This window comes from Panthera pardus, unplaced genomic scaffold (genome assembly GCF_024362965.1).
Source record: "Panthera pardus isolate Hobbes unplaced genomic scaffold, ASM2436296v1 HiC_scaffold_13, whole genome shotgun sequence".
Lineage (NCBI taxonomy): Eukaryota > Metazoa > Chordata > Mammalia > Carnivora > Felidae > Panthera > Panthera pardus.
The window spans coordinates 100898178-100914729 of record NW_026526688.1 but is presented as its reverse complement, the minus strand read 5'-3'; the positions used below and the strand labels follow the sequence as shown (position 1 = coordinate 100914729).

General features: G+C 38.1%; 1 protein-coding gene across 2 annotated transcripts in view; it reads left to right on the top strand.

The window, feature by feature from the left end:
• SPATA5 (spermatogenesis associated 5) overlaps nucleotides 1-16552 on the top strand; it is a 360776-nt gene that overhangs the window by 323467 nt on the left and 20757 nt on the right. The window contains exon 16 of one of the 2 annotated variants that reach the window (XM_019419021.2): nucleotides 9509-9643. The exons of the other annotated variant lie outside the window; for it this stretch is intronic. Within the exon in view, the coding sequence (XP_019274566.2) occupies nucleotides 9509-9643 (135 nt within the window). The remainder of the gene's footprint in view (nucleotides 1-9508; nucleotides 9644-16552) is intronic. 2 annotated transcript variants of the gene reach the window in all.

Genomic DNA, 16552 nt, shown 5'->3' with positions numbered 1-16552 from the left:
AATGGGAAGACATGGAAAAAGTAATAATGGAAAGTCTTAGGATGAGCATTGTGCTGCAGGGCTAGAGGGCAGTCAGTCCGTATGGAAAGGAGGAAGTAGAGTTCCGGGAGGCTGGTGTCAGGGTAAATAGAGTAGGCTCCATAGACTAGATATAATGACTGAGATGCCAGAAGAACCCAAATCTTAAAGGAGGAAAAGAATATTAAATGTGCTTATTGGGTTAAGAAGGGTGATTAGATAATTTACTTAAACATTCTTTATTGATTTTCAATCTGTAGATAAAGCTTAATTTTGGTTATAGAACAAAAATTAGAGGTTATCAACACTAACAATAATAAAGTTAAGAGAAGGAAGGGGACAGAGAAGTACATTGAAGAAAATGATATTAATATCCTAATCTCACAAAGTAAGGAATGAAAGATAAATTTGTCTATAGTTAATGGAATAAAAAAAATAGAGGTTAAAGCATATTGTTTTTTTTTTTAATTTTTTTTTAACGTTTTATTTATTTTTGAGACAGAGACAGAGCATGAACGGGGGAGGGGCAGAGAGAGAGGGAGACACAGAATTGGAAGCAGGCTCCAGGCTCTGAGCCATCAGCCCAGAGCCCGACACGGGCCTCGAACTCACGGACCGCGAGATTGTGACCTGAGCCGAAGTCGGACGCCCAACCGACTGAGCCACCCAGGCACCCCTAAAGCATATTGTTTAATGTTACAAAGTAAAAGAAGAAAGGGGTGGGATAAATAAGCTAAATATATGTGTGCCATAATAGGGCATTAGTAGATCATGTCTGAAGTTGGTGAATCAAGATTTGAAGATAGGCAACCACCAGAAGAATTAAACATAACAAAAATATTTAAATAAATAAATATTAGAAGTTGTTAGTCTGGGTAATGGAATGGGGACAAGGAAGGGAGAGCAGGGGGCTATTGCTTTTTTTTATAAACTATTCCTTGCTCATTTGTTTGTTTTAGCCATGTGCATCTATTAATTGAATTTAGAAAAATAAATTTTGATTTTAAGGAAAGTAAAGGAAAAAATGGTATCAAATTATGGACCTTCTACATGCCATCTTTATGTATTTCTAGGATGACCTGAAGTACCTTGACTAAAGCAAAGCAAATCAGACCTCAAATTGGCAAGCCATTAATTTATCATGAGTAGCTGTTGGAAAAATTGAGCTTGCCTCTAGAGGTTTCCAGGATGAAATCTAACCCTCACAGAAGGAAAAGATCCCAAAAGTTTTAACGTAAATGGTGAAGGGAATTATGAGAGCTACGTAGGAAGTCCAGAAAGGGAAATAAATGCAATGAAACGTCAAAGGAAATAAAGAACACATCCAGTGGGGCAAGATCAGAAACTCTTCACGGAAGAGTTAACATTTTGATGAACCTTTAAAAGATAAGCATGGTTTTGTAAGGAAACCACAGGAGAGAATGCATTTTAGGCAGAGGCAGAGACAAAGAAGGATATGTGATTCAGTAGGGCCTAGACATATACTGAGAAATGGGCTATCCGGTGTTGGGAGGTAAGGCTCTAAAGGTCAGTAAGGATTATTCTGTAAGGAGCCTAGAATATGCACATTCTGTAGGCAGAATAAGAATGATAAGAATAAATCTTAGTATTTACCAGGTAAACACTAAAGAACTTTCAAAGATTTTTGAAGTGTTATCAGAGCTGTGATTTTGGAAAATTAGTCTGGAAGCAAGATGGCTAGTCAGGAAGCTACTAGAAGGTAAGGGTGGTATAAAGTAGAACGAAGACAGTGTAAATGAAAAATGAGGACAATGAGAGTTAATGTTAACAATTGTAAAAGTTGGTAATTGGTGAATAACAAGGACTAAATGTCAAGCATCAAAACTGACTTTTAACATTTTCAGCCTGAAACCTGGGCAAATGGTATTTCTATATCAATAAGTATAATATGGTAGTTAAGTTTCTATTTGTTGCAAGTAAAAGATACCAGCTAGAACTGACTTGAGCAAAAACAAAACAAAACAATGTTTCCAAACTAGAAGATCTCTCAGTTTTTAAGGAATAGATCTTTGGAAGGTTAGGGTCTAGAAAGACTCCACAATCTTCAACAACAGAAATTGTAACTGCTCTGTAGCTGTGAATATGAATCAGCTACCCTCAGCTTTTCTTTGTTTCTCTCAGTTCCAAAGTCCCTGGAGAAAGAATCTGATTGGTGCATTCTGAGTCATGTGACTGCCCCTGCACTAATTGTTCTGATATGACTGCTGGAAGACTAATTTCATGGGTATTTCCCAGAGAAGGCGAAAATATGAAGTAGGCCATATGTAATTGATCAGTGTGTATGTTCTATTCTTGAACACGCAGATTAGGTACACTTACTATCCCATACTGCCATATGTGAAACTGTTGTTCTCTGTAAACAACTATAAATGTACTCTGCCCTCCTCAACTAAAGATAGCATTCAGAAGTGATACTGTGTGGGGGCGCCTGAGTGGCTGAGTCGATTAAGCATCTGACTTTGGCTCAGATCATGATCTCATGGTTTGTGGGTTCAAGCCCCGCATCAGGCTGTGTGTTGACAGCTAAGAGCCTGGAGCCTGCTTCAGATTCTGTGTCTCCTCTTTCTGCCCATTTCCCACTTGTGTTCTGTCTCTCTCTCTCTCAAAAATAAATAAATGAACATTAAAAAAAAGAAGAAGAGGAAGAAGAAGTGACACCATGTGACCATTGTTCTTCCAAGTGCATAGTCTTCTGGGTGATTCCCATTCTTTCTGTGGTTTGATCATGTTTCCATCTTGCCTGTGGCCTTGCAAGATACTGTAACTTAGGTCTTTTGGCTTTCAACTTGGTGGAGGTTCAGGTGCAACTCTCTTTGGTCATCCTGAATCCAGGTTCATCTGACACCATTTGCCTCTACCATGCTGCCTAAATTCAATCCCAGCAAAATCAAAGTCATATATCTTTTTTTTTTTTTTTAGTGTTTGTTTATTTTTGAGAGAGACAGAGTGTGAGCAGGGGAGGGGTGGACGCTTAACCAACTGAACCACCCAGGCGCCTGAAAGTCATATACCTGACATGCACCAGAAGTTGGTTCTGCATCTGCCCTGACCCCAAAGATTGGGTCTCTCTCCAAAAAAGGTTGGTGATGGCATCTCCAAGGCAACCAGTGATTGGAAGGTTCTGATTGGAAAGATTACAGTGAAACTAACCATTCAAAGCAGACAGGCCCAGACTAAAGTAGTACCTTCTGCCTCTGCCCTGATTGTCAAAGCCCTCAAGGAGCTGTCAGGAGAAAAGAAGAAACAGAAAAACATTAAACACGGTGGAAATATCACTTTTGATGAGATTGTCAACATTGCCCAACAGATGCAGCACTAATCTTTAGCCAGAAATCTCTCTGGAACCATTAGATCCTGGGGACTACGCAGTATGTGAGCTACAATGTTGGTGGCCACTACCCTCGTGACATCATGGATGACATCAATAGTGGTGCGGTAGAGGGGTGCCTGGGTGCCTCAGTCAGTTGGGCATCCAACTTTGGCTCAGGTCATGATCTCACAGTTGTGGGTTTGAGCCCTGTGTTGGGTTCTCTGCTAACAGCCTGGAGCCTCTTCGGATTCTGTGTCTCCCTTTCTCTCTGCCCCTCCCCAAATTGTGCTCTGTCTCTCTCTCTCTCAAAAATAAACATTAAAAGAAGAAAAAAAAATTTTTAAGCAGTGGTGCAGTAGAATACCCAGCTAGTTAAGAACTACAAAGGAAAATATTTCAGTAAAGGATTGTTTGACAGCCAAAAAAGAAAAAAAAAAAAAAAAGCTATAACTTAGGGATTAAATTGTAAATTTAACTGTCACTAGTATCCTCTATATACAACTAATTGGAGAAAGGAAGACAGCAGAAGAAAAGCTAATGACAAAATGTCGTTTAAAAATAGGAAAATAAAAAGGAAGGGAGTAGGATTTTTCTTTAGATACTATAGCTAAGAGTTGTAATCAAGGACAAAGTGGTAAAGCCTACACTCATGATTTCTGTACTTGACAATGGGACCATAGTATTTATAACTTACTTTCTCCACTGACACTTCATGTTCCTCTTTGCCTTTAAGTAGTATTTTATCAAATCAAAGTAGAGTTCTTACATTATTGGCATGACTCAAATCCCCTACATTTCTAAAAAGTCTGAGCTCAGTGGAATTGTTTGTGTAATATTGTGGTAATCATCCATTATTCCTAACTAATGGTCATGGTAGTACAAGACGTTCTGCCTCAGAGGTTACCAGGATCCAACACCAACTCATTATTAACTCAGTTCTGTCCTCTTTGGCTACAATATCTAGTACTACCCCCATCCATCCTGAGATTGGATCTGCGAATGAGCCTCAAAATAGTACTTGGTTTCTCTACTGGAAGGTTTAACTAAATATCCTTAGTTGTGGTATGAAAAGTAGAGTTAAGATAGACATGACTGGGGCACCTGGGTGGCTCAATCAGTTAAGCGTCCAGCTTTTAATTTCGGCTCAGGTCATGATCTCACGGTTTGTAAGATCAAGCAAGCCCTGCATCGGACTCTGTGCTGACAGTGGGGACCCTGCTTGGGATTCTCTCACTCCCTCTCTCTCTGCCCCTCCCCTGCTCATGCTCTCTCTCCCTCTAAAAAAATAAATAAACATTAAAAAAAAAGATAATAAAAAAATAAAATTTTTTTAAAAATAGCCCAGATGAAGAAATATTAGGGCCTAAACTTGTATTAGTTAAAGATAGTGAAATGAAGGATATTCATAAAGCAGTTAGGAAGTAAGACTGAAGGATTAATTAGTCAAGAAGATAAAAGAATCAACTCAGGTAGCTACCCTGGGTGATGATGATAGGACCATCAAGTGAGAGGAAAAAATATAGGTCAGTTTGGGGATAAAAGTAATAAACCCAATTTGGGACATGTTCAATATCAAGGGCTTTTGAATCATCTAAGAAGAGATGTCAGCAGGTGGTAGCTGAATATACAAACTAAGAGATGAGACCAAGAGAATAAAGATCATGCTGTAGAATATATAAAATGAGAATAGTAAAAGGTTCAAGAATGAACCTGGGACACCAAAATCTAAAAGGTAGACATAAGAAACATAACAGAAATTATGAGAGAGAGATGGCTTCTGGAAACTGGTGGGATAAAAAACATTACCAAATGCAACCGAAAGATTCAGGTCTATTGAGTTTAGCAATATGCAAGTCAATTAGTGACTTCACTGAGAGCAGTATCAGTGGAGTAGTGAGGGCAAAATCTAGATTGTGGAGAATTGAAATGAAAATGGAATGTGAGGTATTGATGTAGGTATTTCCTTTAAGGTATTTGAACAAAAGGAGAAAAGAGATTAGATTGGTATCTAGAGAAATATTGGTGGGGTAGGGACTAGGATGAGAAAGATGGGCATGTTTACAGGCTGAGGAGGAAGAGTCAGAGGAAGAGTGAAAATATCCAAGAGAGAAAATGGGGAAAGGAGTAACTAATGAAGGAAGGTCACAGAGGACTGGGATCATGAGCACAAAGAAAGGTTTGGCTCTTAGCTGAAGGAAGGGAGCCCTGTCCTCTTACATTGTTGAGAATAGGGTGGATATAGATGATTTTGTAGGTAGGGGGCCTGGAAAGTTGAAAAGGGGATTGAGTTTATTGGTCTGCAAGTGTCAACTTGAGTCTATTTCATGAGTCTTTTACCTGACCCATAGAATTACTGAATCCATATATAATGAACTATTGTAAGATTGATTTTTTTTACCCTTTACTATGTGTAGTGTAATACATAGAAAAGCCCAGTCCCTCTTTTTGAAAAATAATATACAGAAATTCACATTTTAAAAATGTAAACATACTGAGTTTGAGGCATCTGTGGATCCTCTTAATGGGGTTGATCATCTAGACTAGTTTTCATTTTGTTGGAATTTCTCCTCAAATGAAAATATGATCCATTATATAAAAATTTAATTAATATAAGATGTATTACATAAAGAGAAAGAAGAAGCTCTACATGTGTGGATGATCATATGCTTATAGAAATGGGATTTTTTAGTATAGTTTAATACTACTTTCTAGATAAGAAAGTCAGATTGAATACACTGATGTGACAAATGATCCTTTAGTCTCATGGTTTTACATACTTTCTGTTTAGGTCACGACCTGATCATATTAGTGATCTTGTCTATTTAACATTTTCGCTCAAATGAAACTTCTACTATAGCTTTTTTTTTTTTACATTCTGACCTACTTGATAATCTAGTCTCATATTCACTATCACAAAGAGTGAGTCTATATGTTAGTTGTAGCTCAGTGTAGTTTTAAAGGGTTCTCTTAATTATTTTAATACTTGCCCTTTTGCAATGATCTGAGAACCATTTCCACTCTCTAGAAAGAATGCCTCTGTAATAGTGTTAAAGCTTCAGAATCTTAGAGTGAATTGATTGACCAGAGAAGATTTAACAGTGTCTGGCTCACAGGTTTAATTAATGAAAGGTTGAATGCATGCAATTTTCACTTTTGTAAAAATTTACTACATTAAAAACTCTCTGATTGTCTCAGGAAAGAAGTAGTGCATGTTCTTTTTGGACTGTCTGAAACCATTGAGTCTAGTAACAAATACTTTCAAGTCCCAGGCACTCACCAGAACACTCACTGGAGATAAAGAGACCTTGCTTACTTCCTTTTACATTGGGTATGAATTTTGATATTTGATGATAACAAGTTTGGATCAGTGCTGGTTTGGGGCAAGGTTCAGATTAATTACATAAAAGAATACATTTTAAAAACCCCTATCATATCCTGTTACCCATTTCTCTAGCACAAGTGCTTTAGGCACTGATTAAATCTGGAAATAATCATAGGACTCCCCATTAGAATAGTTCATGTATTTGAAAGACCATCTGGTAATGACAGGGTGTCATTCTTATATGAAAGAACTTGAGGCAAGAATCGGGAATGAAGAACCATCAATTGATCTCACGAAAGTTATCTGAAACATTTTGGTCAAAGTCAAGTTTACTGAGAGTCATATTTTCACTAAGAAGAAGATTCCCAAAGTTCCAGGGTTGGAATAAAAACAACTCATATGCTGCGTGATTAAGCACAAGCACATTTACTGTTGTTTCTTGAGTTGTACAGATGCATTAGCCTTCACATCCAAGAGTGTGGGAAACAGTTTATATTTTAATTGAATTATATCCACCTTAGTTTTCTCCATAGTACTTTTTTTTTTTTTTTTAACCCCATGGTGTTCCAGTTCAATGTAAACAACCACAGTAACACATTGTAAAAATATCCCATTTCTACCCTGGAGTCCAGGCATTCACATTTCCTAAATGACTTTGGGAGCCTGCAGAAACCAAATGATGAGACTCCCTAGGGATGGTGCAGATAAGTTTGCTAGCAGCGTTTGAATAAAGTTCTAGTAGCCTCTTCTGTTGTCTTTGTTCTTTTAAATGGTTCTTACCTACAATTGTTTTTTCATTATTTTATTTGGGGCCAGGAAAATGACCTGGAGAGGACAGAAAGTCCAGTAGCAATCTGACCTTTATTCTTAGCTAACTGACTTAACTGGCTTATGTCTTAATTTTTGTCTATGAAACTAAAAATATAAAGTATGTGATAAATGCATAATTACAATATGATGCCTTTTCTTGGGTATGTACATTCAAGAAATTGGTTATATTTCCAAATTAGGGTGGCTTGTATGCTGAAGTTTTAAGGGGCAGTTTAAAATCTTAATCTCTATGTTTCTTATATAAATGGCACCTTGCATCTTGTGGATGCTGAAATAGACCTCAAGATTTAGGACCATGGTAAAGAAATCTGAAACTTATTATTTCCTTACTGTGAGTTCTTATTGTCTCTGATTAAAAAGACAGTTTCTTTTAAAGTTTCAACTGGAAAAAATGTATATATAATTAGATAGATAGATAGATAGATAGATAGATAGATAGATAGATAGGCAGTATTGCAGAGATAAAAGGAGCTCAGTCTCAAGGAATTAGGCAGACCTGGATTTGAATCCCATCTCTGACATTTTCTAGCCTTGTGGCCATCATATGTGTAGTAGTTACAGTAAAAGCACCTACTTCCCAGAGTCATTGTGAGGATTAAATTATTACCTGAATATTTTATCTCTAATTTGAGTAAGCACACAGCCAATAAATTTTTTTAGAGATGTGTGAGTCATAGTATTTTGTAAAACTGGATGTATCAAAATAAACTATTTTAAAAAGTGACATTTGGGGTGTTAAGCCTGGAGTGAACACCCTACTACAGAGACCAACATCTTTCAACCCACAGGCTGCCAGTTGGCCCGAACAAATGCGGCAGGAAGGGAAAAACTCCATGGACCAGTTATGTCACTTCTGGGTCTGTTTCCTCATACCTGTATTGAGGATTATAGTGGTTGCTAATTAAGTCCCTGTCTACTTTTGATACTTTGACTTTTTTTTTTTTTTTTGATTAATTCTGCATACTTTTTTTTTTTTTTTTAGTATACTTGACACACAATGTTACATTAGTTTCAGGTATACAACACAGTGATTTGACAACTCTGTCTGTTATGCTATGCTCACCACAAGTGTAGCTACCATCTGTCAGCATACAACACTATTACAATATTATTAACTACATTCCCTGTGCTGTACCATTTATTTCCATACCTTATTCATTTCATAACTGGAAACCTGATACTTTGACTCTAAAGCAAAAGAAAAATTACAAGAATAACTATAACAAGTGTGGAAGTAACCAAGATGTCCTTCAGTAGGTGAATGGATAAATAAACTGGTACATCTAGACAATGGAATATTATTCAGAACTAAAAAGAAATGAACTATCGAGCCATAAAAAAAAAGACATAGAGGAACTTTAAATGCATATAACTTAAATGCATATAACCAAGTGAAAGCAGTGAATTCTGAAAAGGCTGCATACTGCATGATTCTAACTATATGACATTCTGGAAAAGGCAAAATTATAGAAACAGTAAAGAGATCGGTGGTTGCCAGGGGTTATGAAAGAGGGAGAGATGAACAGACAAAACACAGGGGATTTTTAGGGCAGTGAAACTATTCAGTATGACACTATAATGATGGATACATATTGTTATACATTAATCTAAACCCATAGAATGTACACCACCAAAAGTGAACTCTAATGTAAACTATTAATCTTTGGTAATAATGATGTGCCAATGTAGATTCATCAATTGTGACTAATGTACCAAAGTTCTGGAGGATGTTGATAATGGGGGATGCTGTGTGTATGTAGGTACACAGGAGGTATCTGTACTTACCACTCAGTTTTATTGTAAACCTAAAACTCCCCCCAAAAAATAAAGTCTATTAAGAAAAAAAAAACAGGATGAGAGGAAATAAAAAAAGGTATTCACTGAGTGCCCTCATTGCCACCACTGCCTGTTGTATACACTTGGCCTTTCCACTCTTTGTGGCCATCCCTCTCCTCTAGCCTCAGTCACTTTTATGTGGATGTTTAAAGCAACTTTTTCTCCTGCAGTCAGTTCCTAGAAACTGTGCCATAAAGGAGACCATCACAGAACAGATCATTGTTGAAAGAATTATATGTCCTTACACAAACAATATTATAGTGGAGGATTGCATTCCTGCCCAGAACTTGCCATCAAATAAAAAGGTATGCTCCAAGTTCTCTATAATGAGCTTGAGTATACAATACACATTGATTGGGATCCTGTGTACCATGGGTGACTAGTCCATAAAAATACGAGTCTGGAAATAATCATAATTTATAACCATTTTTGGATAGTGTATTCCTTTTAAATCTTCCTTGGATCGTTGTTACCCTTGGGATACAGCCTGTCTGTACCAGCTCTATCATGCAGCTACCCTGGTGGCCTGAGGGACAGGGCACTATGACTGGCTTATCAAAGTGTTGGAGTACTTGAGGAGCAGTTCCCTAAAGAAGGTGGCTTCATTTGCTCAGATAACCAAGGAGACTGACTGGGATTATTCCCCTCCCCCTCCAAAAATAAATAAATAAATAAAAGGAAGAAGAGAGAGACAGGGATGGGAAAAGAAAGAATGTTGTATTTCCCAGATCAAGGTTCTGAGACACCTCCCAGGATGTTTTACAAGACTTTCTCTTTCAATACAGAAAAGGAAAGTCTGTGTTTGTTCCATAACAGTACATTTAATATATAAAACTTATTCTTCACAAAAACCATGAACATAGATGCCGTGTACTTTTATATTCCCTTTGTTTCTGGAAGTCTAGGTCAGATGCTCCATAAAGTTTTTATCACCATGTGATCTGTAAAGCATATGTTCCACCAGAAAATCCTTCTAGTCACCAGCCCTCTGATTTCCATAGAGGTGATGATGAAAACTTACAAATAATTCCAGACTAGCATTATGCTGCAAAGGATGTTTATAAAATGTTAAGTTCTGATGAAGGGGATAATATTTTAAAATCATTCTTGATCTCTGAATAATGCTACATATTAATGGTTATATAGCATTTGGCTTCAAATTTTTTACTACATAAACTTTGATATGCTACCTAGTGTAAGTGTCCTACTGGAAAAAAAGTAGAGGTGCTTGTCTTTTTTATAGGCTGAGAAGATCTGTATCTTTCAAATAAATGCTTCTTACCATTATTACCATCTTTTTGGTTATCTCATGGAAGAAAAAAAAGAAAGGAAGAACACTAGTTTTTCTTATCCAGAATCCAAAATTTGAGTCAAGCCCAATTTCATAGGAATGTTCTGTGTAATGGGGAGTTAACTAAGTCGGAGGTCAGCAAACTATGGCCTGCAGTCTCCAGGTCCAATCTGCCCCCACAATATGTTTTTCTAAGACCTATAAGGTAAGAATAGTTTTACATTTTTAAGTGTTTGAAGAAAAATCAAAAGAAGAAAAATACATGAAATTCTAATTTCAGTGTCCATAAAGTTTTATTAGCACACAGCTACGTACATTCATTTACATATTGCCTGTGGCTGCTTTCACGCTACAAGAACAGATTTGAGTAGTTACAGGAGGGACTGCGTTCTCCACAAAGCCTAGAATATTTGCTATCTGGCCCTTTAGAGAATAAATTAGCTAGCCCCTGATCTAAATAATTTCACCATCTACCACTCTACCCACATATTTTTTTGCACTTTCTCTCCCCATCCCTTATTCCCCTACCCCTTCCTCTTTTCCTCTTCACACACAGACATCGTTTTTTGTTTTAATTTGGCAATTATAATTACAAAGAAACCAAATTGTGAGCCTATAGTAATTGATAAGCAAAAACACATTTTAATTTCCCTTTGCCTTGTCAAGTCTTTCCTCCCCAGCAGCTTTCCCTTTCCTCTGCAGCCTTTATATAGAATTCCTAAAGCCATGCCATTTTCCCAACATATTTTGTTTTTAAGGTGGAGGTTAGATCTTGATACATTTTTTAACTTCCATGGAAAGTTCCCTGTTAGTATGTGGTCCCATTTTTAACCTATTTGCAGACACCCCCGATTATCTAAAATCACTTTCACATGGGGCTGAGGTTAAGCTTTATTTCTCTTGGCATGTCTCTGCCACAGCAGACACTTCCTCTTTGCCTTGAAAGGACAAAACGATGTTCAGCTGTCTGGGCTTAGGCCCAGTATTTGATTTATACATTATTTAATTTCCTCCTGAAAATTGGAAGCAGGGCTTTCAGGAATGGAAGTCAGTATTTTTCATTTGTTTAAGAACACTTTTAGGTCTAATATAATCATCGGTAGTAGATGTCAGCATGATTGGGGGTGACTTAAGGTAAAACAAATAAAACATGAATACAAAGGAGAAGTATTTAACAGTGGAGAAGATCTGAAGTTTTGAATAATCATTATTGTATGTATTGTTAGGTATTTTTGTGCTAGTGCTAGTGTTCATTCAACAAACTTTACTGAGCTACATTTTGGGGCAGCTGCCTTCACCCATTGGAGGAGAGACCTCTAATCATTATGTTATAGTTGAAATTATGGGGTGATTAGAAGTTCGAGGAGGACTTAATATGACCATTCCAGTAATTTTACAGGGGATTTTTGGTTTCTGTCTGAGCTGCTACTGCGTTTATCTCCACGGTTAGGTTCATGCACATGCCAGGATATATATGCCAAAATGGCTTGAAATTCTTACAGCAGTGAACTCAGGAAATTAAAAATTAACTCTGGAAATACATTTCATGTTCTACATCCACTTTGGGGTAGTGTATTCCTTTTTAAATCTTCCTTAGATCTTTGTTGCTCTTAGGTTACAACCTGTCTCCTTTTTACCACCAAAGTTCTTAAAAGTCTGGCACACCTAGTGCCTCCGCTTCCTCACTCCTCACTCATGTCTCAAACCCTGGCAGATGGCTTCTCTATCCCTCCACCACTGCTGAGCTGATGTCACTGACTGTTTCCTCATCTCCAATCCAGTAGCCACTTCTGAGTCCTTTGCTCTTTGGCCTTTCTGCCCATCTGCCAGAATTCATACCCCCTTCCTGAGACCCTCTTCCAGTTTTCATATGGGCTGATTTAGCTTCTTCCATTTCTTCACCTTCTGTGCACACTCCTCTGTTAGTATCAAGCTAAGCGAAAGTATTCCCAGAGTTGTGTTTCTTGGACCTCTTCCCTCCCTATACTCTAAGCTTTTTCCGTCTCATCCTTTCTCAGTGTCTGAGACACTTGAAGAGAACTTAGAGGGCTGCAAGAAGCATAGTTTGAAAATCACCCCAGGCGACTACATCTGAGTCCCTTAGTTCAGCCCACCCTGTGCCACTGCTGGGCCTTGCAGGAGTGTTCCCCCACACGGAGCACCTTGCCTCCAGTGCCACCATCTTCATCCTCACGTTCCTTTAAAGCTCACTCCTGAAGGATTCCTCAGTGTTACTGAGCTCCCAGGAGATATTTTCTCTTCCTCATCTCAACTACGGTGAGACAGCCTGATATGGTAGATAGAGCAAAGGTTCTGGAGTCAGGCAGATAATGGATTTAAATCTGGACCCACCACTTGCCTGTCTGTGTAATGTTGGGCAAATTTACCTAGATGCTATAAATGTCAGTTTCTTCATTTATAAATGGTCAAGGGAAGGGGAATGCAACCTACCTCAGGGGCTTGCCGGGTAGCTTAGATCTGTGAAAGTCTAGACCATTTGTGGTGGTGCTGGTGGTAGTGTTGGTAACTAACGTCATCCTCATCAATGTTATTCTTCCATCCCAGCATTTCACGCCTCTCATGTCAGGGACTTCTCTTTCTAAGTAGGCATTTATAGAATTGTCTCTCCCTTCTGAATTCTAGGCTCCTAGAGGCTGTCTTTATATTCCCTTACTCCCAAGAGCATAGAACAATGACCTGTACGTAGGCTGTCCTATGTGAATTGAATTCAACAGAATAGCCCTTCTCCCTCCTTAGAAGAAATACTGGCTTCAAAAATTTTTTTAGGATTCAGAGCTGTTTTGTTTGTAGCTCTGTCATCACATTTTAATCAAATATTAGCATACTAAAAAGTCGTTGTTAGATTTGTCATACTGAATCTTGAAACTGGCTTTTGAAATGACTGCATTTTAATTCCTCGGAGACTTAGGACCTATATGTTAGAGCTATCTTAGATAGCCTGAAATAATTCTTATTTTTGAAAATACTACTTTGTATTTTATATGTAAGTGCTATCAGCAGTAAAGTATACTTTAAATAAGAAAATTAATACATATTTAAATTCCTTATGTTAAAATGTGGCTGTCTTTGATTTTATACTTTCTGATTTATAAATTCAAAGCCAACTGCACAGTTTTTTTAGCTTAAGTAACTAGCCATTTTTCTTTTTACACAATGTTTTTTTTCCTTATAAAGTCCTTATTTTCTATCTCTGAATATATTTCTGGAAAGCAGATTTGATGCTTCTCAGAAGTGGCTCTTTGTTGGTTGTTCAGAGGACCAGGAATGTAGATTAAAGTTCTGCTGGTGGTTTTTGAAGAAGGAAGCAGGGAAAGAGCCATCATGCCATTACTGGTCTGAACTTCTGTGACAGGGCACTGCTGCGATTTGTGGATGTGACAGACCAGACAAGCACTGAGAGGCCTTGGGAAAACAGCACAAATCCACTTGGAGTACTTTTTAAAAGTACCGGCGACCCACAGTCACTGAGGTCTCCCCTGGTCAGGCATTCATCAGTCACAAAGCCTTTTTGGAGCAGTTTTGCAAAGCTCAGTATCAGATGATATACTCAGAGCTCTGAACAAGCTGTGCTTCACCGGAGTTTAGGATACGTCTGCAGTGAGCTCCGGGAAAGTGTGCTCAGCGTAGTGATGGGGTCAGGAAAGGGAAGTAGTGGCCAAGGGCAGACTGAATTCACCCTCAGAATAATTTCAGGAATTACTTGCAACCACTCAGGAATATAAAATAGTATCCCAGCTGAGAGTTTTGTTTGACATTCCATTTAGCTCTAATCTCTTCTTAATCTCTACTATTTTTATTTGGTTACTAGGTATTTAATGCAGTGCCATATTGTGCAAGGCTGGCCAAGAGCACACTTCAAATCAATAGTAGTCAAAGCTGGCTCTACTGAATCTAGATTAGAACATGAGCATACAAGTTTAGTGGTTCTGAAGTTTGTGGGATAGTTGTTTTTTTGGCTTTTGGTAAGCCTTAATATTCTGCCAAAGCAGTATATTTGAAGTAAAGTACAGCACCTACTCTAAGGCATAAATGCTACATTTGGTCAAAAAACAAATTGTTAGAACAGAAGTCCTAACATCATTGAACAGTGTCAAACATCAGACCTTATTCACATCATACATTCTCCTTCTTTCTGTCATTGTCTTCATTCATTCATTCAACACATATTTATTGAGCACCTATTATGTGCCAGGTAAGGTTCTAGCACTAGCATATGTTAGTGAAAAAAATAAACAAAAGTCTGTACTCTGTGTGTGCTTCATCTTTATGAGGGGAAACAAACCATCAAAAAATGCAATATATGGGATGGCAGTAACAGAGAAGGGAGCAAAATAAAGTGGGGAGGAGGCAGCAGAGCAGTTTTAAATAAGGTGGCCAGGGAAAACCTCACTTTTCTGAAAAGGTGACATTTGAGTAAAGACCTAAGGCAAGTTAGTTATCTGAGGAAAGGGCATTTCAAAAGAGGGAACAAGTGCAAATGATTTGAACAAGACTAAGCTTTTCATGGCTAAGAACAGGCAAGAAGCCAGTGTCACTGGCTGGGTAAAGAGAGTGTGGAGGTATTCCAGTGTCCAATTGAAGAAGGCAGGAGGGCATGATTAGTATCAAATGCTGCTGATGGATCAAACATATTGAGAATTGAGGACTTATCATCGGATTATGATCTTGACAGAGCAGTTCAGTCAGTAGAGGGTCAAAAGTCTCATTTGAGTGGGTGTAAGTGAGAATTGGGAGGAGAGGAACTGGAGAACAACATATAAAGCCAGCTCTTCCAAGGACTTTTGCTGGTGGCAGATTGAAGCAGGTATGGAGACAAGGGAGGGATTATGCTTTTAAGACGAGTAATTGCAACATATTTTTGTGCAATTATATATGGGGAGCAATTACAGCAGCAAATCTTGACTTAGGAAAGAGAGAATGGAATGTAGTGCGTAAATGGAAGGACTGCTCTTGACAATCAAGATAGTTCATCCACTGAAACAGGAAGGAAAAGTAAGTGTGCAAGTACAAGTAAATGGACTGGGGTGGGTTGAGTGGTGGTAGCATATTGAAAGTTCGTTTCTGACATGTAAACAAAGTTCATTTGCAGTGTTTGAATAAAATCTATAATATCCCTGTCATATGTTCATTTATTCACTATCTCTAGAGCTATCTCCAGATTTGGCTAGCTTATAAATTATTCATATATTCCTCCCCCCCCCCCCCCTTTAATGAGCAAAAACTTGTCTTCTACAGCACTGATCCTACTAATGCTTTCTAGAGTCTCACAGGGGTGACAGCTCCAGTCCTTCTCCAGGAGTCTTTTGAGTACTAGAGGGTTTCCCTGATTTCTCACTGCTGACCTCATTCATTCTGGCTACCTACCTAATCCTTGGTGTTTCTTTTGGCATGTGATATAAACCCCTCTCACATCTATTCTCTCTCCTGAGAGGAGTCAGGCTTATTTTATCAGTTTCAATTGTTAATCAGGACTCATTTGTCCTGGACTTTAGGGTCTTTTTTTCTCCTATGCTTGTTTTTTTTCCTACATATTCAGTATTTCTATTTATACCCAACTAGCATGCCAGCAAGGTTTTTAGCTGATATGTTTATCCCACAGACAAAGCATAGCTATTAAAGAATCACCTCCAATCCAACCTTTATCCACTAGGTAGGCCCTTGTGATAGGATTGTCAGTTCTAAGTTTTCACATGACTCCACGTAAATCAGAAGAATTTGGTCAGATTAAATGGTACGGGGCAAAGAGAAAAGAATATATTACCAATGGATTTAAGCCTGGATGATTTGGAGAATGATGTATCTATCCCTGAAAATGAGTTGGTGAGGCAGGCAGTTTTCAGATCAAGGTGATACATCTGATGTTGAATACCTTGGGTTGTAGGTCCCTAGAGAGAGGCCTGAG